Source organism: Papaver somniferum, chromosome 3 (genome assembly GCF_003573695.1).
Source record: "Papaver somniferum cultivar HN1 chromosome 3, ASM357369v1, whole genome shotgun sequence".
Classification (NCBI taxonomy): domain Eukaryota; kingdom Viridiplantae; phylum Streptophyta; class Magnoliopsida; order Ranunculales; family Papaveraceae; genus Papaver; species Papaver somniferum.
The window spans coordinates 19,783,149-19,810,080 of record NC_039360.1 but is presented as its reverse complement, the minus strand read 5'-3'; the positions used below and the strand labels follow the sequence as shown (position 1 = coordinate 19,810,080).

The following is a 26,932-nucleotide window of genomic DNA, read 5'->3' as shown; positions in this document are numbered from 1 at the left end:
CCATGCTTTTGATTTACACTTGTTATTTTAAAAATCTACTTGTTGTAACATCTTAGAATCAAATTAAACGAAAAAAGAAATATAAATATTGGATTTAAATCACTTTGAACTTGGAAAATAGTGGAATCTTAGCCTCAGTGTTCTTTTAATATTGATAACAACATCATCTTTATTTGAGTTTTCTATTTTTGTTTTAGAATTTAAATTTATATTTTATCCTTCGCAAGTCCGAGAATCGAACCACTTTTATCACTATCTACAATCACATCAAACCATCACTTGTAAAAACCCAATCTTAATTATCTAAATGAACGGAACTGTAAATTATCTGTCAAATGAACGGATCTGTAACACTTCTAGTTGCCGTTAAGCACAGACAAGTAGACTTGGACAAAGTCTTAGCTACAAAATATTTGGATTTGAGAACACAAGTAGGACTTGAAAAACTAGAAAACTTGGAGATTTAGCTTACAAGGACAACAGTTGATGTTCTAAAAGCAACCGAAATACTACATACAAGGTGAACAACTAAGCAACATTCCAGAATGTTTTTGTCAGCGTTGTACTACAAGTGTATGTTGAAAACGAAAAATTAAGCTTCCTTTGTTCTTCAGAATGCTAACCATGACAATAGCATTTTGCAATCGAACGCAGAATCTTTGTAATCGCGGCATAGGTTGACAAACATTCATCTACAATGAAAGCAATTCCAAAATCCATTCAGTTGTAATCAGAACATTCTTGCAAATGATATAAGAAGCTTGTAGATTTTTCCATCATCATTTCAGCTTTGAACTTGCCTAAAAGTCTCAGATTTCATATATATCTCAGATAGCTGGTGAAAGAGTTTCCACCGCAGGCACAATACAATGTAAAACAAAGAGAGGTAGAACAAGTTGAAGAAAAAAAAAGTTTGGGAGTCTGTCAGACAACGCACGACCACCACAGAAGGCCAAGGCCGAGGCCTACATCCCATAAAGCTGTACAGAAATGATCTCGGGGAACCGAACAAATTATGACGTAGACTCTCCCTAGAACAGAAATGATCTTATAAAATTTTGGCTTTCTAGATTGGCAGGAGGCCGCGCATACGCGTTCCTCCCTCAGGAACAAATTATGACGTAGACTCTCCCTCAATGGGGAGATCTTAGGCGAGCGCCCTTCCAAAGTGCAATGGAAGTCGCTAACCTAGGCCATGACCCTTCTTGATCAGCCATAGACCCCGTCCAGGTAAGTATGGTTCCTGGTTGCATGTCAAGCTTATCTTATAGGTTTCTTTTCTTCATCTTTTACTCGGCCCAAAAGATGTGGTACTATTAATACCTTCATTTTGCAAAATCTTCTTGCAAGCACTGCGCCCAAAAGCAGTATGTCTTTCTCGCCATATCTGTGGGCAAAAGTCATCATCCGTGTTTGGGATGATCGCTTTTGACCACCACAAAATCAAGAACTGTGTCTCGCGGACCATGTTACATGTCTTTCCTTTGCATACGAGAACCACATCATCGAAGAGATCAAAGGTTTCTGGGTGAAAGCTGTAGTATGACTGCCTCCGTGCAACAAACTGTCAAGATAGTCAGGTAACTCAACATTACCAGCTCCAATCTCAGTGATATGAAATGAACCAAAACTTGATAATATTCAACATTACCAGTCATGACTCATGTCTCCATGCTGTTGCTGCATATGACTGATCAAGTGAACCTGCAATTGCTAGTTGGCAATAATCCATCTGGGACTAAACATAATAAGTTCACTCCGCCATAGGTATGATGATGTTAGCGAATGCAAACTGAGGTAGCTAGCTAGAGAATGTGCCAAAGCATTTGCATCTTCTAGGTGAACTGAACTCATGAAAAACTATCTTGCAGTTTTCTTTTCTGGTTGTTGTCAAGGATCAGTTGGATATATAAAGATGGTAATTCATGCACTAGATTTGTTTTTTTTTTTATATTTACTTTTTCAGATTTTCCTACTGAAGTTACAAGAGGGGAGGAAACTGGAAGATGAAATTAAAATGAAGGCTGCCATGATCTAGTCCAGTAGGTAGGTACGTAGGACATAGTATATGACGCGCGCTGACTTGGTGAACAGACTGAATTTCGAGTCCTTCCGTTCCCAGCCTAATAACTTGGATTGCAAGCTTCAAACTGCTCGAGTTGCAGCAAAAGAAGCATATGATGGTCTCATAGCTAATATGTTCGTGGGGGCTTTGACAAGTAAGTGTTGCACTATCATCTTATTTATGGGATGATAGTTTGACTGGAAGCAACATTTACTGACATCTAGGAGATGTGAAAGCATAATAAGAAACATTTGTCGCAAGATAACGGATTGTGCATCAGCTAGTCTTAAGTTTACTGATTCCGTTGAAGCTTCCGCATATTTTGAGCCAAACTAAGTACCATTTTGACAAGGATTTTCATTTTTCTTTTCTTTTTTTAACCATAATACGACCCCAAATTCACTCTATTATCAAGGGATGAGAGTGAGAGAGAGTCTTACTTACAATGAAAGAAAATGGCAGGGAATAAATTTTTTCTTTTAAAAAAAAATGGTAGTACGAGGAGTTGAACCAGTAACACTGGGTTCTTATAGAGAAAATGAGCTTTGACCTTTGAATAGTATCTTTACACTTAAGAATTTAGTCCCACACTCGAAATATCCCATCGTTTACATTGCTTCTTATACTAAAATTCATTCAAGCCGAACAGCAAATTAAATGTACAGGTGCTGTGGTTTGATCCTGCTGGCTGTTGGCAATGCGTGCCTTAACTGTGCCTCACAGCTGCCTGATGCTGAAGCTTACATTTTTTTTCTTTTTTTCTTTTGTTTTGGAGCCCGACAAGGGAGATGAGTTGTATCAAAGTAATTACCTATCAACTTGATTTGAAATTCTTCACTGTTGCCATCGGTGCAACAAGCTGTATGCACCATAATGACAAAAACTTATAATTTTGTTGCGACTCGAAAGGGGGTGCCTGTAGAAGTCGATAATGCAATTTGGATACAAATACAAAAATAAAGAGTTGTCCTCTCGGGATACAAAGAAAATATGCAAGATAAACCAAAAAAAAGGTATATATCATATTCATTTAAAGCAAAGAAAATGATACAAGTAGGAGACAAAAATTGAAATACAAGAAGGGAGTTGAGAAGATGTCCATTCCTGTTGGACATTATGCTCTAAAGCATATGAAGCGAGATTGTGAGCTGCTTCATCAGCTCCTCTCTTCACGAATCTGAACACTGTTGAGATGAAATGATTTGCAATTGCAAGACTTTTGATCTGTTCCACCAAGCAACGAATCCTCCAAGGAGTGAAAGAAGAAACGCCATTCAGTACATGAGACTGTCTCCTTCAATGATAATACGTTGCAGCTGTAGACGTTGAGCAAGTTCAGGACCTGCCAGGAAACTCATAGATTCTGCCACCAATGGGATAGTTTTGTAGGGGATTGTAGCAGAAGTGGCAGCAAGAAAGTTACCGGCATGATTATTTAAACCCACAGCTGCATCCACATTCAGCTAGACGATACCTTCAGGAGGAGCAAACCAGCCTTGAGAAGAAGTGGAAATGGCAGTGATCTCTGGAGCTTGTTGATCAGGAATATCAATGTCCTCTTCAGCGAAGAAATAGAAGGAGAACCAGGAGTAAGCATCGTTGATCACTGCTGGAATATGAGGGACGATCTTCTCAAAGTGAAGTTTATTTCTTGCCTTCCAAATAGACCATAACAAACAAGCACTCAGGTAAAAAGAATATACATCATCTTTTTTCAGTCTCCATATTATTTCCTGAAACAAAATCAGTCAAACTTGGATACAAAAAGCAATACCAGAACAACAAATGTTTTTCTGGTATTGCAGTTTTTAATAGCCGCACCACAGCAGCATAATAGCAATGTTTTTCTTTAGTTTTGGTAGGGTGCGCCAGGCAATCGCAGTAGTGCAACACAAAAGCAACCAGATTTGGGTCACAAAGTAGAATTTTGAAATGCATATTTAAACCAGTATGTGGAGACAAGGTGATGGTGCACACATCTGTCTAACGAGTGTGGTTCTCCATACTGGCAAGGAGGAGGTGGTTGCTTCCACAAAGAGGTGGTGGCCTTTAGTGTGTGCTGAGTCACTAGGAAACTGGAGTGTTTCAAAAGCTCGATACCAAATAGACGAGGATGCAGTAACCACATATTCTGAAACCAATAAAATGATGGAAATAATTTAATGCCTTTCTCAAACTCAAAATGAAGGATATAGATCTGACCAAATACGAGATATGACAAGGTATTGCATAAATGAGATGCAGCCTGAGAGGATATAATTTAAAACAACAGCACAATATCCAAAGAAAAAATCACTTCAGTTTCACCAGGGTGCTCAGTGTTTCAAAGTCTAGAAACTCTATATATCCAGAACAGATGGTTTATCTAGGTTTAAGGACGCCAAAAATCATCTGAAACCCTGTCAAATATAGACATCCCGAGGAATTTAAACCCTGATATTGCTGTTATGACTCCAAGCATATCTCAAAACAATACAGTAACAGAGACTATGCGAATTTAAAATGAAGATTTAAATAAGTATATTTTTCCTTCACAAATGATATGAATGGGCAATACCTGAGTGACATTTAGAAACTGCAAAAGAGACGCCCTAGTCACAATACATACAATTCATGCTCGTGCAGACAAAATGGGTAACGTTATAAGAAAGTAGAAACTCTTGCTTGGAATTATATATAGTTGTATCCTAAAATTACCCATACCTTACTGGTCCTGCTGAAGCATAAAGTAAGCCGTACCAAGCAAACAAACCAGAAGAACCACGAAAGCATTGAACCTTTACAAAAAGCAGCACTGTATAACTGATTGAAGATTAGTGTTTTGTGACAGAACATAGATGGTTATTGAGAATTCAAGTCCCAACAATATGTACAAACAGAACTGTCATCTAATAATCATGATAACTGCTATAAACTTACATAACAAACTATTGACAGCTAAAGTTATGTATCTCAACAGTGCACAGCATCACACCCTCGAATAGGCAAGGTACAACCAAAGTAAGACGTGAAAGCAACTGAGACATCAACAGTTCCTTAGGACTACAAATCACATTCCATATATTCTGCAATAGTGATTGCTTTCATCCAAATAACTAATCAATGTGAATAGAATCATAAACCTGTGTGAGAATATTAGCAATTGCAAATGTCTATTCAGTTTCATGCATGGATCTTTAGGAAATAAATAAACAGATAAACAACACTGCAATGAACATTAGTAGTCTGAACAGAAAACTGAAAAAGGACAAACAAATTAAGTGAAAGCATAAGCTGTGTGTGGTATTTTTCTCGAAGCCAGCCATCCTGTCACTAGGTTGTTACTGACAAGGTGCCTCAGCTCATCAGCACTACCACATACACTAGTTTTAGCTTCTTTAGGAATGAAGGTTTCCAGAGAAACAATGTTCTCCACCTGAGCGTGCAGCTGATAATTCATGGACGGGGCACTAAATATTATCATCATCACCAATTCCGCGCTCTAGGTTTTTATTCATCTTGGTTTGAAAAATACGACGATAGGAGCGGGAGCGTTCCACCACCTAGAGACGTTTCTCTTGCAAATTATAGAATATAAGACGTTCCCCATTGAACCAATACAATAATACCTGATTGGAGAGAGTCAATATACGTGTAGGAGGCGTAGCAGCAGAAGTGTTTAAGAACGAATAGAGAGGAGTTCTTTCTTTTATTAAGCAACAGAGGGAAGTTGGTAGTAAATCTTCCTGATCCATAACCTGAACATCGAAAGTTTCGTCCCCGGACCATACTTGCTTGTCTTGTCCTTCAATATGTACATATGAACCTCGTAACAACATCAACAAACACCAGTCTGATGATTACAACGATGGCCACGATGATCCATATTGTTGGATCTTGTTGTCATCCTCTCAGAATGTGCAATACAAGGGTATCCTTTTAAACTCCAAAAGATGATCATCTGCCAATAGTGACGCTCAGTCGTCGGTGTTGTCATCAGAGTACATTCAGTCGGGAGCTGAATGAAGTGAATCTCTTCGGTGTGGAGGCCGAATGAGAGCAACATTTCAATCTTCTCATCATTATTACCAACTTTGTTCATTGTCCTCCAAAAAAGATGACCCCCACAAAAGGCGTCTGGCCTACATATCGTTCTTGAAACTCTAGTACCCATTCGACTAGGAAATGGAGGAGAACTCGGTGGTGGTGAGATATCAGCAGTACTAATCCTTAACGCTCTCCATGAGATAAATCCAATTGTAATGACCATGCAAAGAAACTCGTCGCTGGCTTCTGAAGCAAAAAAAAAGCTACAGCCTTGTACGCTTGTTATGATGATCCAAACCAAAACCATGACACAAAAAGATGTATCCCCCAGTAGGACAAACATAAGGGAGGACAAGTGCTTCACCCCTGTTGTGATTAAGGACACTTATTACACCACTACTAGAATTAGGTGCCATGGCTAGCTTCAAAGAAGCTAAGCCATTGCAGAAACCTACAATTTCATATATATGTGGGAACATCATATCTAAGAGAATTTTCATTCTAATATACCCTCCCCATTTTCTTGCCCTAATAAACTGAAAAAGTGAACTCCTCTGGCTAAATTAACCAGATTTAAGACTAGAAATTCTTTATTTTTGTTCTGAATATTGTGAATCAAAGAAAATGTTGAGTTTTTAAAGATTGAATTGTACCAGTACTTAGTGACGAAACTGCAAACTGCTAGACTCCGGACTGGTAATCTCGTCAGAATACTTTTCAAGTTTAAATCATCACTTCCTCAGGAAGATGATAATCATCACTTGCCCCTCCTCTTTCCATCATCCCGTTCTCCTTCTCCTTGATCATCGATGTTGTTTAGTTGACATGATTTTTCTTCTTCCATTAATGAAAAAATTCAAAAGGGGGTGAGGCATTCTGCTTTTTCCTTCTTCTTGTTTTTCTCGAAGATCACGCTCTTTAGGAGTGAAATGTGTGTTTGGTGGCTTTTAGTAGAGTAGCGGGTGCCTCCAAAAACTGGTGGCCCGGCCCTTGACATGGATCGAGCAAATAGCTTGTAGTTCCACAAGAATGAAGAATGGCTTCGGTATTTGCAAAAACTTCAAACAAATGACTAATATATAATTCATAAAAAAAATTATTGTATGTAGCTCTGCGAATCGGGTGAAAACTCGGAGTCAACACACCAAAAAAATTTCAATGATTTTTTAGATTTTCCAATCAAGATTTTCAATTCTCTTGTTCCTGTTCGAACTAATCAATGATGTTCTATCTTCTTCATTCATTTTGTGCTTTTAGATCTTACTTTAATGATTCAAATTTAATTTTCTTTTGTTTCTATGTTGATTCAACGGGATATTAAAAACTGATCCCTGATTTGATTTACTTTCTTTTGTTTTCTTATTTTCATCCTGATTTCTTTATTCTTCTCTGATGGCTCTATAATTCTTTTGCAGGCTTCCCTGAACTTGCTATGGATCTAATCCAGTATTGGATATTTGTGTTCAGCTTATGCATTATGTTTTCAACTATATTGTCAAACCAGGTGGTATCGCCTAAAAGATGTGTAGTACATTCGGCAGTTTTGCAGTATACACTAATTTCAGCGCTGAGTATCAATCAGTATGATATCCATTGGCATCCCCTATATCAGTATGATCTCATGAGAAACTCAATGAGCCTACCGACTCCAAACCTAGTCAAACACCAAAAAATTCAAAATCTTTACTTTCCGCCTAAAACACCCCGTGAGTTTAGGAACTATATTTATTATCCTAAAATCATGCAGTCGACAGCTTGCAGAAAATATCCTAGTCAATTTTTAGATTATTATGACCATTTCTTTAAGAAACAAGATATTTGGAGATTAATCTTTTATTCTCTAACTTCTTTATAAAAAGTTTGTATTCCTGCTTTGATCTTCATCCCAAAGAAAAAACAAACCCTAAACAACATCGTTTGCTATCTGAAAAAATGGAGAACGCTAATGTCAATGTTAGTGAGATCACTGAAGGGTTGAGAGTGACTAATATCAGAAGAGATAGATATGCTATCGGTTTTGCCAGAAAGGCGGCTGATGTTTGGTCTAATAGTCTTATTGGTAAGCTTAAGACTACAGATGATGAAATAGAAGTCTCAGAAATCAAGGATGAACTGAACCTGCTATGGAAGAATTATCGAAAGAGAGAAACCAGGGTTGTAGGCAAATATCTTTTTGTCTTCAAATTTAATTCTCAAAAAGATATGAAGGATGTGCTCAAAAAATCACCATGGAATGTTCAAAGAAGCTTATTGGCTTTGCAGGAATACACTACTAATAAAGCTTATAATGATTATGTCTTCACTAAGCAAGAATGGACTGTACAATTTAAAGGACTCCAGTTAGAGCATCATCATGAAGTAGTTGTGAACGAAGTAATTGAAGACTTGGGAAGGAAGATATCGACTCATTCCTAAAAACTACAGGCCGCGATCTGGAAATATGATCACAGTACGTATAGAGATGGAGCTGACAAAACCCTTGAAGAGGGGAGAATGGTAGAACATAAATGCTAGAGCACCAATTTGGATAAGATATCACTGGGTTAAGCAACCCCATAACCTTTGTGATAAATGTTATATTGTGCATCATGATGATGCGATATGTGAAGAAGTTGGAGAAATATTGAGAGAAAGGACAATGACTCCGGAAGAATATGAGGAGCACTGTAGGGCTAAGAACCAAGAAAGAAGGGCTACTATAGAGAATGCTGGAGAAAATAAGGATAATGATTATGTCCACGTTGAAGAGAATGCTGAAGATTCAAATGCAGCTGAGGAAGAGCGTACTACTAAGAGAGCTAGGAATCAACCTGAACAAACAAATGGTTCGAATCCTTCCATTCAAAGACCCATTTTGGTTGTTCATGGTGGGTTTTGAAATGACAATGTGATCATAAATACTCATACTGACTTTATGGATGGAGTAGAAATGATTGCAAATAACATTAATGTTGCGAACACAAATACAGATGCCATGCAAAATCAAGGAAGCCATGTAATAACGGTAAAAAACTTTTCTATCTACGTCTACTATAAACCTTGCTTTATTTTCTTGTTCTTAAGATTTAATATTTTTGATAGAGTCTTTCACCTGCATATTGAGTTCCAGTTTACACCTTATAATTCCTCTAGTGTTTATAGCTTCCATACTGCTTCTTATTATAGAGAGATTGGAAAGTTTAGATTGCTAGCTGACATGAGGGTTTTAGCTTGGAACTGTCAGGGTTTTCTAAAAAAAGTCACTAGAAATCATTTGCATGATCTAATTTTTATATACAATCCTGATGTTATTTTCATTAGTGAAACTAAAATAGGTCTAGAAAAAGTGACTAAATTAGTTAAACCTTATAAATTCCCAAACCAAAAACTCGTTTCATCTGTAGGAAAAGCAGGAGGTACCATATTATTATGGAAAGATGGATTTGATTTTAAAGTTGTGAATGCAAACACTTGGATATTTAATTATTTAGTTACAGATGATCCTTCAAAGCATGAATGTCTCTTAACATGCATGTATGGCTCTCCCTATCCTCATAACAAATAGAAGCAATGGGGGTATATCAGAGACTTAAGTTACCAAGTAAATCAACCTTGGGTTGTGATGGGTGACTTGAATTTGATTTTTGAAAATGATTCAAGAGGAGCAGTTCCTCATACTTCTTCTTCAAATACTTCTTTTACTTCTTCATCCAGAGATTCTACTTACGTCAACATGATATTTGAAGCTGGTCTTGAGGATATGGGTTACACAGGCAGATCATTCACTTGGTCTGGTAATATTCATGGGACCGGAATTCGTCGTTCAAGGTTGGATAGGGCTTTATCGAATGAAGAGTGGGTTCTTTCTTTTTCAGATGCAAAACTTATGCATTTGCCACAGCTGGGGTCTGATCATTGTCCAATAATGCTAGATACTTCTTATTCAGATGGTGACAGAAAAAGAAATTGGAAGTACTTCCAATGTTATGAGAGAGATGATACTTTGAAGGTTGAAATTGTTGTTGTTTGGAATCAACCAGTCTTAGGTTCTCATTCTTTCCAACTATCCAAAAAGTTGGTTTTTGCTAGACAATTTATTTCAAAATGGAACAAGGAAAAGTTTGGGAATATTCAAAGCAATATACATCTGCTGCATCATCAGCTAAAGCAATTACAACAAAATATCCAGCATACTCAAAACAATGATCAAGTTCTTGAGGTTGAGAAGCAGATAGAGCATTGGCAGCATATACAAAATGAGTTTTGGGGACAGAAATCAAGGGATCAATACTACATGGAAATGGACAGAAACACTAAATTTCATCACACAAATGCCAACAGAAGAAGGTCCAGAATTCATATTGCTGCTTTAAAAGATAGTTCTGGAAATTGGTGCACTACAAGAGTGGAGCTGGAAAACTTGCTTGTCACACACTATAGTGACATTCACACAACATCAAACCCAGAAAGGAATGAAGATATCTTAAACTGCATTCCACAAGAAATTTCAGAAGAAGATAATCAAATGCGTATTAGTATCCCAAGTGCATAAGAGATTCTAAAAGCATTGAAGAGCATGAATCCTTAGAAAGCTCCAGGACCAGATGGATTTCCACCTGGTTTTTTCCAAACTCATTGGGATATAGTTGGTCAAAGTATGATCCAGAGTGTGCAACAATTCTTGCAGACAGGTTTTCTTCTTAAGAAATTAAATGAGACTAATATCTCTTTGATTCCTAAGACAAAAAACAAACAACTCCCATCTGATTTTAGGCCAATTGCTTTGTGTAATACTTCATATAAAGTTATCTCCAAAATATTATCTACAAGAATGAAGAAGATTATGAGTAAGATTATTTCTCCTCTACAAGCAGCCTATGTACCAGGAAGGCAGATTTCTGACAATATCCAATTAGCAAAAGAGATTTATTCATACAATACAAAGGCAAAAGGAAGACAAACATACTCTTGCTCTTAAGTTGGATATGTCAAAAGTCTTTGACAGGGTTGAATGGCCTTTTTTGATGGATGTTATGCACAAAATGAGCTTCTGTGAAGATTTTTGTAAACTGATTATGCAATGTATTGGGACCACTAAAATCTCAATATTATTAAATAGGGAACCTTGTAACTCTTACACTCCTTCAAGGGGAATTAGGCAGGGGGATCAACTCTCCCCATATCTTTTTATCATCCTTATGGAATCTTTTTCAAGACAGTTACTAGATGCTGAACATAATGGAAAAATAGAGGGAATTAAAATTGCTTCAGAAGCACCTGCCATTTCCCATTTATTATTTGCAGATGACTGCTTACTCTTCACTACAGCTGATCTGCACAATGTCAACAATTTTCTTCAGATAATTGATAGTTTTGGTGCTGCCTCTGGAAAATTGGTAAACTTTAATAAATCAAGTGTTTACTTCAGTGTTAAGGTCCCTAACAGATTCTGCAGATTGTTATCTAGAAGACTGAAAGTGCAAAGAATGAATCCCAATGAAAAGTATCTTGGTATTCCACTTATCATGAAGAAGAAAAAACTGAATGTTTTTCTTATCTGGTTGAAAAAGATAATGGAAGGATAACACAATACCTGCCTATTCAATGAGTTGTTTACAGATTCCAGTTGATACTATCAAACAAATGGAAGCTATACAAAGAGATTTCTGGTGGGGATTTGATGAGAAGAAAGGTACTTATACTACTTCTTGGAAAATATTAGGCAGACATAAAAATGTTGGAGGACAAGGTTTTAGGGATCTGAGAGTTTTAAATCAAGCTTTACTTGTCAGAGCTGCTTGGAGGTTATGCACAAATTCTGAAGAACCATGGGCAAAGACAATTCAGGAAAAGTACTTCCCAACAACCAGATTGCTACATGCTATCCCAAAAAATGATTGTTCCTGGTAATGGAGAGGGCTGCAACATAACATCTCATTTTTAAAAGCAAACAACTGTTGGAGAGTAGGAAGGGGAAATAAAATAAAGATTTGGTTGGATGTACGGATAATTGGAGTGGATTACCCCCAAGAACATATATTAATGACAGTGAAGATTATATATGGGTTATGGAGCTTATGCAATCAAATGGGAAAGAATGGAATTTGCAACTACTTCAACATTTATTTGATCAACAAACTATGGATTTAATAATAAAAATGAGGATTTCTCCAATATTAGATGACAAGATGATGTGGAAACTCACAAAACATGGGGGTTTTACTTTGAAGTCTGCCTACAACAAGTTGTATGAGGAAGTTTGGGGGATGTTCAGGTTTCAACTGAAATTCAAGGTTGTGCTGTCAAATGGAAAGAATTATGGGAAGTGCATACTTGGCCAAGGGTTAAGCATTTCTTTTGGAAATATTTGTCAGTTATTTACCAACAAGAGAAAGACTAGCAAGGGTCTGTGGATACATCAACTAACAATGCCCTATGTGCAATCAGTTTGATGAAAGCACTATACATATCTTATTTTTATGCCCTTATTCAAGCGCTGTCTGGATGGAAGTCCCAGGTGGGAGTGCTTACAAAAGCCTCATACTTCTGTTTTTGAAATATTTCAAGGATGGCTCTTACAAGATAAGCAGAATAACTCAGAGGACAGCTGGATTAATCTTGATATGGTGGTTACCTGTAGCATATGGAATGACAGATGTGAGACTGTCTTCCAAAACAAAAAACCTGAGCCAAGATTTACTGCAAGAAAAGCTATTTGCTTTGCTAATTATATTGACAGATTGCATAAAACTGCTGTCCAAAACCAGCAGATACTTTATAGCAATCTACAGTCCAATGCAGCATGGACTCCACCCAAGATGTCTTTCTTAACAATAAATTGTGATGGTACGTTTGATCCCAACACGAGACTAACTGGAACTTCTTGTATTTTGCGTGACTTAGCAGGTACCTGGAGGGGATGCGCAGCAAACTGCTATGCAGGAATAAAGGATGTTGAGCAAACTGAATGCCTGACGCTTCTTGATGCTGTCAGATGGAGTAAAATGATGCAGCTTACAGATGTGATATTCGAAACTGATCTAAAGAATATTGCAAACTATATTAATAAAGCTTCACCAGTTATAGCATGGGAGAATGAAGGCATTTTGCTTGATGTTTTAGTAGTTTTAAATTCATTTCAATGTTGACAATGCAAGTACATTCCTAGAGTTTGTAATAAAGCAGCTGACAAGCTAGTTAAGTTTAGTAGAAGGTTTAGAGTTAATAAGGTCAGGTCAGATGCTCCTCCTAATATTATAGAGGAACAATTATTGTTGGACAACTTAAACTCTTTGTCTTAATAAAATCCTCAATTGTTAGCAGCAAAAAAAAAAGAACGAAGAAATTGCATATTTTGAGCGGCTGGATTTGAGCTAAAACACAGAAAAATGAAATTATAAAATTTCGAAATTACATGACCATGTGCTGCCATCCGTTTTTGATGTAGATTAAGGTGAGTGACGCAACTCTAAATTATGAATTACTACTATCATTTAGAAAATGCATAACTTAGGAAGGTAGTCGAGCAGTGTGGCAGCGAAATCTCTTTGCATGCATCTTTTTTCGGAACACCGAAGATGACAACACGGAAATGACATAAAGCACCCACTCTACCTATAACACCAGCGGGGCCGTCTTACAATTTTAGGTGCTCTAGGCGACCTTACAATATAGGACTTTCGCATATATTGCTAGATCAAGGTCATAATTTGTGTTTCAATTTCTAGAGAAATAAATGCATGTATTGAAAGCAGTAATTTGCATTTGTCTAGGCGTTCGAAGGCCATTCAAAATATTTTGAGCTCTTTTGTTATGAATTTGGTTTTAAAATTGTAATTTGGCAAATAAAAAAAAAACCACAACTTATTGTTAACATTTAAACCGAAAAATTACAACAAATTAGAAACAATTATAGCTGTCAAAATTTTCTGTAATATAAATAGCCATGACAAGACGCTTTAGTAATTGTTATAAGTGTCACAAATTGGCTGCTAATTGAAAGAAAAAAAGGTTAGGGCCTTAAAACCTTGGGGCTCTAGGAATTCGCCTAGATAGGCTACCCTATAATACGGACCCGATCCCGGACTTAATGGCTTAGAAGACTTAACAATATCTTTCTGAATTTTGTTAACTTGTATTTCATGATATAAGTTAAGAAGGATTATTATATTATGTAGTGTATTGAAGGTTGTTATTTGCCATTGGTATTTGGAATCTTGGTAGTACAATTTTGTTATTTCTAGAAACAAATACTTCCACATTTATCCTTTGAAAAGCTATTTGGAGAATCCACACGCATTAATCTTAATACAACGTGGGTTTTATACTAGTGTAATATACTATTATGCACCATACCATCCATAAATCGATAAGCATTAAGGCCGACGATTCTTTCTCTCTCATTTCTTCTCTCTAAATTTTCCTTTCATGTCTCGTGAATAATCTGTTCTGTTCCTTAGCTATGGGATAGGGTAAGACAAATGGGAAGATGATTCAATATGTTTACTTAAGATCCATTATATATTAGTGTTTGGAAGAATTGAATTCTTTAGTTTCATCTTGGAGGAATTTTGTTTTAGTTGTCGTTTATTTTAAATCATGTTACGCTATTCTTTTTCAGCATCCATACCCGTATTCATATAGATCATTTAGCATATCTGCAAACAATCTATAATCTTTATCATATTCGATCTCTTAGTTTTATTACTATGCTTCTTGAAAAAATTTCTTTCTTTATTTATCTTTTAATTTGATTTTGTTAGAGCATTGCTTGGTCGAACTCACAAGTGTTTCTAAACCAAGCTTGTTGTTAAATTTAGTTGATCAAACTATATCTTGATTTCTAATCTACAATTTGTCAAGTCTCAGATTAGGATAGAAGTGTGTAGTTTAGAATCGTATACATCACTGTGTTCTACCGTTGAAGGCGAAGATCAAACGAAGCTTTTGGAGAGATTCTTCAACAAATGGTAAGTGAAGACTGAACCACCTATTTCTCAAGTTATATTCATATTTCTATCTATCAGACTATGTCGCGTGACTAATTAGACTATTGCAAGCATATCAAGAATTTCAAGTAAAGTTTATCTTGGTAATATCGTTCTCGAAATATATATGGCTAAGCTTAATGAACATTTGTTCATACTTGATGAACTTCGGTTAAGAAAAATTTATTGTTCATAATCTAAATCATGATTTAAGATTATCTTTCGAAAATAGCCTGAAATAGTGATATGTGTCATTGATGTTATTTGGGAACGTTTTGAATTGATTTAAAGTGAAATATATAACTAGTATAAATCTGGATACATGACAATATGCATACCAGTTTCACATACTAGGATAACTGTTATAGGTCCAGAGTCGTAGTACATGTACCTAGTACACATACTTGTGTAGCTATAGTTCGGTAGTGATTTTTTTTGGTACGCATACCTGGTATCCATACATATAAAGTATGTTTCTCGTGAACTAGGAGTGGTATGCATACTGAGTATGCATACCGTAAATGATATGTTGGTTTTGAAATCGGAGTGATATCCATACCCGGTACGCAAACCAGAAAATTTCTGTGAGTTCCTTAACTTGTTTTTATCCTAAGGGTACACATACCCGGTACATATACCATGAGAAAAATAGTCAAGAACAAGGTAGAGTACACGTACTTGCCCTGTCGAAAATTTTCAGATGCACAACAGTATTTCTGTGAGATAATTGGCATATGAATAAATATCTAAAAACACTATATAGACATGATTGATCACATTATAACCTATGGTTGTGACAAAAGCTTAAAATCTTAAGTGTTACGTGAAATTGATTAAGCTTAAGGTTCAATTGGCTAGTCTTTCTAATCGTCCATGAATAATGTCTTTATACACGGTTTGGTTACGGTTCATTGTAACCAAAGTGTATATCTTTGTATGTTAATCTAATTTCAAATATACGTCTAACATTGGATATTGTTTGCTTGGTTCGAAATCTATCTTAGCTTAAATCTAAAGCAACTTGTACTTTGAAAGTCTAGATAAGGGATAACCTCAAGCAACTGGGATTTTTGAATGCCTGACACTACTCTTGTGTATCTTAGTTGTAAACTAGAGTCTTACTCTCCCTCAAAATCCTTCGAGGGTTTAGCGACTAAAAATACTTCACCTACGGATACGTGAAGCCATGTCTAACTATCTTTATCTTGATAGTTCAAGTATCCCGATCTTATTTTGATTATTGAGTTGCTCACTCAAACAAGAAAGATATAAATCGCAAAGTTCTCTTCGTCTCAGATGTTGTGATTCCACAAGTTTAATACTTGTGAGGTGCATAAGAATCTTGGCTGCTCTTCGGGAGTCATAAGTTCCGGGTTTTGGGGTTTACTAAACTTTATTTATTGCAATTGGTTTCCAGTCTCACCTTGATGTGCAATCAAAAAAAATCACATATATGCTAATATGTGGGAGGCAGATTGGTTTAAAGTCTTCAATTGATTTGAAGCAACTCTTAGGCCGTAAAGGACGTTAATTAAGGGAATCAAGTGTGCGGAGTCCTGCTGGGATTCAAGAGGCGTAAGGAGCGCGACTGTAAATGAATTGATGTGCGAGTTTAATTCGGTCTAAACTACATTCCAATCCGAAGTTATTTGTAGAAAGCTAGAGTCTGTAAAGGCTTAATACAGTCTGGTGTTCAATCTGAACTAGGTCTCGGGGGTTATCTGCATTTGCGGTTTCCTCGTTAACAAAATTCTGGTGTTTGTGTTTTTTTTTCCACATTATATTGTTTATCTTTATACTTGAAATATACATCCATCCTTGTTTGTTGCATACGACTTGATTGATTCTTGGATATTGATCTTTGGAATCGTCCAAGTACTCTTACACGTAAATCAGTTTCATGAACTATTCTCTGTAAACTTTTTGGTTATGGTAGAAAGAGATATAAATTTGAACATTATTCCTTGATTGGGATTCATTAAGTTTGAATTCTGAGAATTGTGTTTAGGTTTTGTCCATACAGGTTGCCTAAGAAAAAGTTGGTGGTGTATTTTGGTACCCCCGCATTTTCAATTTGTATTAGAGCAGGCAAACACAGAAAAGCTAATAAGTTTTTGTTTGTTTGATCCTGAAAGTATATTCTTATGGGAAACTACTTTGGGAAACTTTTTATGTTCACATGTAACGTACACCATAATTCCTTATAGATTTTTCAGAGTTCATTCTCTTCAGGAACGTCTTCTCCTCAGAATGCTCTCAATTCAAAAAACTCTATAGTAAAACATAAAGAATCCTATGCAAAGGTGAAAAACAAGAAACGTCATGTTAAAAGTAATAAGCTACGTTGTTGTTAAATAGTCTCTTTAAGGAATGTAACAAAACAGGGTCTATAGACAAAGATCTAATTTTAGCTTTTGAAACAACTTTGAAGTTCTTTGAACATATTGTATTGATCATGAGTAAGGAGATGTCCTCAAAAAAATTAGACACTAAAACTTGTTTTCAGTGTGGAATTTTTGGGCATGTCAAGAAAACTTGCACTCTTTCGGAAACAGTATTGACTATTCCTGATAGTTTATCATCTCTTGATCACCTTGAGGATGAAGAAACAAATTCAGAAAACTGTTATGCCATGGTTTGTGAGCATTTTTCTCATCCAATCTCTTATTAACAAGATCATGGCATCACGCCATCATGTAAGAATTCTTGAGATGTGGCAAGCAGTAGTAAGGGGTTGTTTCTGTTTGTACTAAATTGTGTTCCATGATATATCCATAAAGTATCTGAGATCCTAATAACCTGGTAATTGACTTTGGATTAAGGAAGGTACTTTGTAATCCAAAATTATCAAAGTAAAAAATCACACATTGTTGAGCTGGCTCCAATTCCATGATAATATAAGGTAATAGTAAACTACAACACTTTTAATCCTATGAATATCAATATTTACTTGTGCTCTGAAACTCATTGTTCACAACAATTGATTCATTGAGCTAAGAATAAGATTAATCATCTTTCTATATTGATATTGCTTGTTAGTTATTTGGTGTCATCTGGAAATCATAATACATTATGGTTGTATACATCAAACGGAATATGTATATTTTTCTTCAATTCATGGGTTTCCACATGTGGTGTATTAAAGAGTACGTGTACTCCTCTTCTTATTTTTTCTCCTCGCGGTCGCGAACGGGAGTCTAGGGTTTCCAAACCGGTGCGAAATCATCTTTAATTGAAGGTTGTTTCTTCATAATTTTTTGTTTTATTTTCTTTAATAGCAAGAAGGTTTGTCAAGAAGAAGTTCAAATGAGCAATCATCTACAAAGGAGTCCTCCAAGTAAGATCCATCCTTCTCTTCTTCCTTGAATTTATATTATTGACAATTATGGGAAAAACTAAAGGTGTTAGTAAAAAAACCTAATTGTAAGGATGTTTATGAACCCAATTTAAAAGTAAAAGAAGACTTAGGACCATCTTTGTTAATAAAGATTGTTATGAGACCTATGAAAAAATTTATACTAGAGATTTTATCCTAGAGAAGAAATTGGAAGAAGGATATGTTCTTTGTGAGCGCTTATCTTGCTTTAATAAGTACAATCTTGGTAACATCTTTAATGGTTTTGGTGAAGATTTTGACACACTTACAAGAATATTTTACGCTAACATTTTTGATGTTGATCTAGAGAATTTGTGCTTTATGACCATGATTGGAAGAGACAAGATTAAAGTGGATCAAAGATTGATTTCAAATCTCACTAATCTTCCCATGGGTGATTTTTTACCCTATACCAAAGGGAGAAAAACCTTCTTGTGAAACCATTTCCCTTCTCATTTGTGGAAAAAGTTTTGGTTGGAAAAATGAAAATTTTCCTACCGAAGAGCTAGTCATGGATTTTAAGGTTTTTGGAAAGTTTGGAATTTCGAACATTTGTCCCTCCAGGGTAGAAGATGCTCATTGGATAAGTGACTTTACGGAATTGCTTTATTTTCTTGAAATGGGTACTCAAGGTCTTGACGTATGTGAATGGATTATTCAACAAATGGCGACAATAACCTTATCCAACAAGAAATTGGGTTTTCCGTGTCTTATCGAACGCATATGTGGAGAATTCTCCATTGGTTCGATTAGAAATTCTATTGGAACTCTTATTTAGGTTTGTGGAAGTACATTCAAATGTATGAGAATGAATGAGAACAAAAGAAAAGGGGAATCTATATCACCTCTTGACGGTTCTTGTGATCTAACAACCTTGAGTCTTATCGGGTTTGTGGAGAAATTGGGTTTTCCGTGTCTTATCGAACGCATATGTGGATAATTCTCCATTGGTTCGATTAGAAACTCTATTGGAACTCTTATTTCGGTTTGTGGAAATTCAAACGTATGAGAAAGAACGAGAACAAAAGAAAAGGGGCATCTATATCACCTCTTGACGGTTCTTGTGATCTAAAAAACTTGAGTCTTCTTCAACAAATGCACAAGGATGTTTTCAAGATCAACTCCAAGGTAAAAGGTATGTAAAAGCAATTAGACATCAAGGATGAAATAGATAATATTCAAGCTTCCTTGGATGATTCCGATGTGAAGATAATGAATAACCCTTGCATATTATGCTTCTTTTGTAACTATTTTCTAGGAAACTTCTTGTGAGGATTTATCCTTGTGTTCGAGAAGGATAACTAGGGTTTGGTATATATCATAAATTATGGTTATACAATCTATTTCAAACGATTTTCATTTTGCATGTTTTTAGGTTTATTTATTTAAATTCTAAAGTTTTTGGAAGATGAACTTGCAGTATTTAATCTTTTGGTTATATGTATTACAAAGTCTTATGATATTTATGTGTCCTTTACTTTATGTGAATTGAACTGATATTTCATATATGCTCAAAAGTTAATCTATTAGGTTTGACGCAATTACGCAGAGTTCTGCTAGGATTCAAGAGGCGTAAGGAACACGACTGTAACTGAAATGCTGGGAGGGTTTAATTTGGTCTCAACTATATTCCAGTCCGAAGTTCATTGGTAGTAGGCTAGTGTCTATAGTGGCTTAATACAATTTGGATTAGGTCCTGGGGTTTTTCTGCATCCGCGGTTTCCTCGTTAACAAAACTTCTGGTGTCGTGTTATTTCTTTCCGCGTTGTATTATTTATCCTTATATATAATTGAAATATCACAAAAATTACACGTAAATCAATCATAGTAGATACATTCAAACTTTTTTGTTGGATAAGACTTGATTGATTACTTGGGAAATTGATCTTTGGAATCACCCACGTACTCTCACCCGGAAATCAGGTTCATGGACTGTGTCTGTAAATGTTCTAGTTCGAAAGTTAAAGATATAACTCTAGATATGTTTTCTTGATTGAGATTCATTAAGTCGAACTCTCGGAATTGAATATTGAGTTGTCCATAAAGATTGGCTAAGAAAAAGTTGGTGGTGTATTTTGGTACCCCCGCATTTTTATTTCCTACTATGTAGCATTAATCAAAATCCCTAGAACAATAAATATATATATGAGGGATGTAGGAAAAATTATTTTTAATATCTTTCCTAATATGTAACTAGATCGACTCCAATCTCAGTTTGACATATCAAAGTAAAGTAACAATTATTTCTGATTAATCGTTTTCCTGCTAATAAAAGCTGAGTTAATTCGGATTTTTGCTTTTGCTTAACAAAATAAGGTACAATTGTTTTGATGCAATTGTCTCCTCTTATGAAAAACTAAGTCAATTCTGATTTTTTGTTTTTGCTTAATAAAAATAAGTTCAATTATTTTAGTAAAGTTGATTTATGATAAGAAAAACTAAGTTAATTTTGATCTTAGTTAAGCTTATCAAAATTAGGTACAATTATATTTGAATCTTGGTAAGTAACTAAGTTCATTCTGATCTTAGTTGAACTTATCGAAATAAAGAAAAATTACTTCGGATAATTATTTCCTTGGTAAGATACTAAAATCAAATTACTTTGATAGGTTCGGTTTTAGTGTTGCTTATCAAAAATGGTATTTTAGACCTTCTTGCTTAACTCTTATAGGTTGTATCAATTTTTTTTGAACTTGCGGATCCTTTCGAAATACTTGTTATATTTTTTATTTTCACTTTTTGTTATTTTTGTGATAAAAATATATGTTATTCACTTGGTGTTTGGTCTTCAAAAATTTAAAATCTCCAACCTTCAAGGATATCATGGCAAATTGGTCCAAGAGTGTATCTGGATTATTTGTAAACAGAAAAATAATTTGTTACTTCTCTGATTTTCGTTCTCTCATTTTTCCTATCTTGTTTTTGTATCCTTTGAGGGTGGTATAAACTTTTTACACCGTCTGGTTTTTTGATCAAATAAACATTTTCTTATGTTTCAAAATAATAATAATAATAATAATTCTTTACCGATCAAACAAATAAAATAAAAAAATGTCAATATGCATGCAAAATGTAGAAGTTTGTTGCATTCGGGAAAGATTTTGATATATGATTTGGTATTTTGGTTATGCAATAGATTGGGGATGTGTATTTCCATATTTCTAAAGCTATTGAACTTGTCATCAATACTTTTTTCACCAATTTCTTATTTCAACTTTGAATATTAATTTTTTTTGCTAGTTTATTGCACTTGACAAGGGGAATAAACAACAACATTACTAAAATTGGAGAATCATCCAATATCAACTCAAGGTATAAATTTCTAGACATAATCAATAGTATGGTGTCGTAGTGTACGACACGTCAATGATGATTTCATCAAGTTCTCATTTTCAACTTATAGTGTTGATTATTGATTTTTTATCATTTCATTGCGGCGGAGACCACTAAGTGACTACATCACTATTGATATTGGCGAACCATCAGATAGCGAATCGGAGTATGACTTATTCATCAATCACTTCCAGGCGTCTAAGATACTCTCCTTCACCTCATGGTTTTTATTTTTCACGTATTTCTCCTTATCGCTTTGGGTAAAATATATTGTTAGTTTTTATCTTTTAGACTATTACACTTTGAATTTTTGAAAGTGTCGAAAAGAAAATGAAATTTAGAAAATAACGACCAACATTTTCTCTTATATGTTCTAAAAGTTTGTTTGGTTTTCATTATAGTGCATTTTACGAAAACTGGTCTAGCTCATCTTTCTCTCAACCAGTTTCTGGAAATCTGTATTTTCCTTGAACTCCAGTCTCCCCTTCCCCACTTGTTTTCCCTTCCCTCTCTAGGTAAGATATATTTTTAGATTTTTGTTTCTTTCAGTAATACATTTATCTTTTTTTTTTGTGCTTGACATTGTTTTTTGTTTTCATTTAAAAGTGCATTTGGTGTTATGAATGCGGCGACAAGTTCAATATGGGATGAAAAACTCTAGACAGATCAGTTTGCAGATTTACACACGCTTGATGTTGCTGTTTTTGTGGTTCCTCCCTTGATTCTTTTTTTTTTTGGATTATTTTACTAAAAATCAATAAGTTACTCAGAGGAGTGTGGCCCAGCTATAGACATCACAGAAAAGGCTATGCTTGAAGCCTCTGCTACTTTTCTTCTATCCGCAATATTTGTGAGTTTCATCGAAAAAACCTACATCAGAGGTCTGTCATCATTTGATCTGGCACGAGTGAGATTGCACATCAACATCAAGTACCTCATATGTAATTTATTAATTATGATGGGTGCCACTTCCGTGGGTCTTGCTTTGATGGATTTCTCTCAGATTCGTTTAGGGATGTGGTCTTATGATTCATCGTATTCCCGTTATTGGATGCTTTTGATTTGTATCGTATTTGCAGATCTCTATACTATTTGTGGTATTCGTCGTATTTTCTTTGCCCGATAGTAGGTTTACTATAGTTACTTAATTTGGTATATTTAGTTTTATGTGTTGAACAAATATGAAAAGGTTTACTAGTTAAGTTTACTAATTTCAAGGATATGTTGTTCTCGTAATTATGTTTAAATATATTGACATTGACAAGAAAATCTTTACTTCAGTGGGTTAGTTAATTTATTAATTATGAAGATTCCGTATCGATGTTCACGTTTGTATTGTCTATAATGCCATAATATTTTCAGTGTATTGTTGTATAATATGATTGGCTACATAGTTAGAGACTCAAAATTTTGAAAGTTGTCGACATAGACCCTCTATATAAATATTGAAAAGCATAAGGGACAAAAGACTCCCTTACCTAAGTCGCCTATGGCTTTTCGTGTAGTAAAAAACTACCATTCATAAGATCGAGAAACTCACATTTGAAAGCAAAAGAAAATCCAATCACGCCATTTATGGATGAATTCCATTGCTTTAAAATATCGAATCCAACCATGACTAGCCGAGTCTACCAATATTTTTCCATAAAAAAATTAATTAAGAGATCTTGAACTTTATCTTTCATTTGAGCTACGAGTTCATTTACTAAGAGAGGTCTGTCTCGAAGAAAAATTAGAAAGTCATGAATTACTATTATTTTTGTTAAATGAACAATAACCTACTAAATTGGTGAAGCAAGTTGCTCAATTAGGTAAGTAATGAAGTAGAGTAATCAGTATCAACTCTAGAGGAAATAGTAAGTTTAGTAGTGACTTAAATTTCAGCAAGTACAAGAATAAACTATATTGATATGACTTGATCGTTGAGCACTGATGATGCCAGCCACAAGCATTGAGTAATCCAGGTACTCAACAAGAATATGAATTACCAATGGTGGTTTTTTAAGTGATCTTATCTGAGAGGCTCACTTGTAAAGTATGGTCGACTCATGACATCTAGGAGACTACTCAGACTCGAAATACATATGAGTACAATATAACTTCTTTAAAATAATACTCAATTGTATAATATTTTTCCTTAAAATAATAACATTTCATGGTCCCGACTTCGGCCTTTAGTGCTAAACAAATAAATTTAATAAAACCATAAAATAATACATTGTAAAAGTTCTCCTTAAGTCATACATATTAAATTTTCTCAAAATACGATTCCATAGCTTTGTCTTTCTTTAAAATTCAAATCAAGTTTTATTTTTTACATAGCTAATAGTTTGTAGTGCACTTAAAAGATTCAGAATCACGTTGTTGTATTGCAACAGAAAGTGTTGAAATGTAATTGATATTTGAAGTGCTTGTATTTGTATTGTAATTGGTCAATAATATGATATCTTACAAAATTAGTCTATATTGACTTACAATCTACAAATTGTAGTTCAACCTCCAAACGAGGAATCATTCTTTGAAATAAAAACATATTATTTAATTATAAAATAATAAATGATAACATAAAATCTCTTTAAAATAATAAATTTTCTTGGTCGCAAGCCTATTATTTTAATGAATAACAAGGGCTTGAAGATTTAGTAGTATACTATTTTATCTTTTTTGGCATGTTCTGTAATATCCTGTATTTTTAGCCACTGTTTCGGGTCGGGTTATACCCGGATTAATTAACCTCGTGTCTTAGGTTGTTGTTCCTTGGCCTTAGCCTAGATGGGTTGATTGAGCTAGAAAGGCTACAAGTTAAGATTGAAATAGAATAATTAATGATAAATAAAATTAGGAGAAAATGAATAGACAACTAAAAGAAATAAACATTAGTATTATTAAGATTTTTATAACAAAAAGTTTAGGAAAAGAATTTTAGGGAGGAGAAAACTAAAAGTTATGGAAAAGGAGATAAAACTAGGGTTGTTTTTTTAGAGAGGGAGACTATGGAAAATCAGTTGAGGCTTAATAGAATTTAGGTGGAATGTTTAATCCCTTTTCTCTTTGTGTTTCTTTGTTATACTTTGATTTCAATTTTGTTTATTTTTACATCATTAGGGTTCTGAAATTTATCTATTTAATTCGATAAATCCGATTGATGATCAACTTTTTGATATTGGTAGATAACATTATTGGATATCGCTAGTTTAAATTTGAGAATAATCCACTGTATATTCACAGTTGAAAGTTTGTTTGAATTTGGATGATAGTTTTTGAAATTCTGGACAGTTTCATGTTGCTGTGGTTTTGATGTTCTTAGGCAGTCTTAATGATGTCAAAATGATTTTAGGTCTTAACAATAGTTATAGATAAATGTATTATCTTTCATTGTGATTTGGATTTTATTAATTTGAGACTAATTTGAATTTATGGCGAATTGTTTGATAATAACATGTAATCTGCCCAGTTTTTAGGCTGTCATTATAAATTCAACATCTTTTGTTTGAACCGTTGGTTTACTATGAAGTTTTGGTATGTTGTATATTACAGATTCATGTATGTCCTTGTAAAGTTTGAAGATGATCGGATAAAGTTATCACCATGGAAAATAAAATGTTATATGGTTGCAGTTAACTTGTTTGCATAAATGCTTGAAAGAATTTCATGTTGTTAAGCCATGATTGCTTGTGTTTTTTGTGGAAATGATTTTATAAAAGGAAATGATTTCATGTTTTACCGTTATAAGGAACATGTTTCATGCTAATGGCGGATAATGATCCCCGAGTGCTAAATGAGTAATGATCCCCATAGAAACTTGTGTATCCCGACCATCGATGGCGACTGTCTGTGCCAGTAAACGATAGGTGGATGTCTGAACCAAGGTTTTCTTACCGTGAATGAACGGGTAATGATCCCCGAGAGCAGATGGGTATGATCCCCGTATGAACTTTTGTTCCTGACCATCGAAGGAGGTTGTCCATGCCGATAAACGAAAGGTGGGTGTACAAACCAAGGTTTTCGTACCGTGAACTCATGGTTTCTCTGTGACTGTATTAATACGTGAATAAATGTGTTGAATCATTGATGAATGACTTGTTGACAATTATTTTGGTATTGTAAACTCATGATTTATTGATGACAATATTAAAAAATGAATGATATGTTGAAACTTAAATGGATAATTTGTTGATAATAATATTATTATTGTGAACTCATAGACAAAATACTAGAGTGGATAATTTATCAAAAACATTGTTGGTATTGTGATTGTTGAATATATTATTGATTCGTTGAAAGTTGTACTGTGTTTCTTGTTATATGTTTTTCCTTGATAAAATGATTGTGTCTGTGCATCTTTAGGGAATTGGGAATGCATTCTACTGAGTTGTCATCTCATCCCAATTGACAACCTTGCAGATTTATCAGAGTTGCGCAGTGGAAGCTAGGAATGAGTAGTTTAGTGATTGCGTTGTTTTCTTGTAATTGTTTGAAATGTAAATTTTGAACTAAAATGCTATTAAAGATTCCTAGCTAGTAAATTCAAATTCATCAATTTATGTTTCATAAAACTTTTATGTTTGGTATAAAATTTAAGTAAGACAAATATATATATGCATAAGTCTCTTTCCGAACCGTAACGCTTCGAGTTCGGATCTCCAAATGGGTTTGACCCTGGTCCGAAATTTGGGCTGTTACATGTTCGTTTGGTACCATTTTGTCTCAATATGACGTTTATAACTTTGGTATTTAATATGATATTCAGTCTTTTGTAGGTTGTGTGATATTGAATAAGATGGTTTTGTTATTCGTTAATGAATAACAAGGGCTTGAAGATTTAGTAATATACTATTTTATCTTCTTTGGTATGTTCGTTTGGTACTATTTTTTCTAAAGAGGACATTTATAACTTGGTATCTAATAAGATATTCTGACTTACAGTTTGATTGTAAAATAGTACGTGCTAGCTTCTTTGGATTAGCATTGTCAATATTACAAGATCAGCTATATTGGACATATAAAAGGAGAAAACAATAACTGTTCTAGTTAATAATTTGTGTTATTACTTCTGAATCCTCCAACTTGTTATGTTGAGTCAAACTCTCTGAAAATACTACATATGAAGAATGGAACTCCGGTATCAAATCGATCTATAAAGTTTGGAGGTTTACAAATTCAATA

General features: G+C 34.6%; 1 protein-coding gene, 1 long non-coding RNA gene and 1 other non-coding gene across 3 annotated transcripts; 1 reads left to right on the top strand and 2 right to left on the bottom strand.

Moving 5' to 3' along the window:
* Window positions 1–1,075: 1,075 nt before the first annotated feature.
* On the bottom strand, window positions 1,076–1,238 carry LOC113362545. The gene has a single exon (XR_003365791.1). It is a non-coding gene; the product is annotated as a U1 spliceosomal RNA (small nuclear RNA).
* Window positions 1,239–2,981: 1,743 nt separating this feature from the next.
* On the bottom strand, window positions 2,982–6,996 carry LOC113355449. The gene is made up of 2 exons (XR_003362463.1): window positions 4,769–6,996; window positions 2,982–4,196 (listed from the first exon to the last, which is right to left on the bottom strand). It is a non-coding gene; the product is annotated as an uncharacterized LOC113355449 (long non-coding RNA).
* Window positions 6,997–9,692: 2,696 nt separating this feature from the next.
* On the top strand, window positions 9,693–10,622 carry LOC113359115. The gene has a single exon (XM_026602802.1). It carries the CDS (start codon window positions 9,693–9,695, stop codon window positions 10,620–10,622), a length of 930 nt encoding a protein of 309 aa, XP_026458587.1.
* Window positions 10,623–26,932: the final 16,310 nt, after the last annotated feature.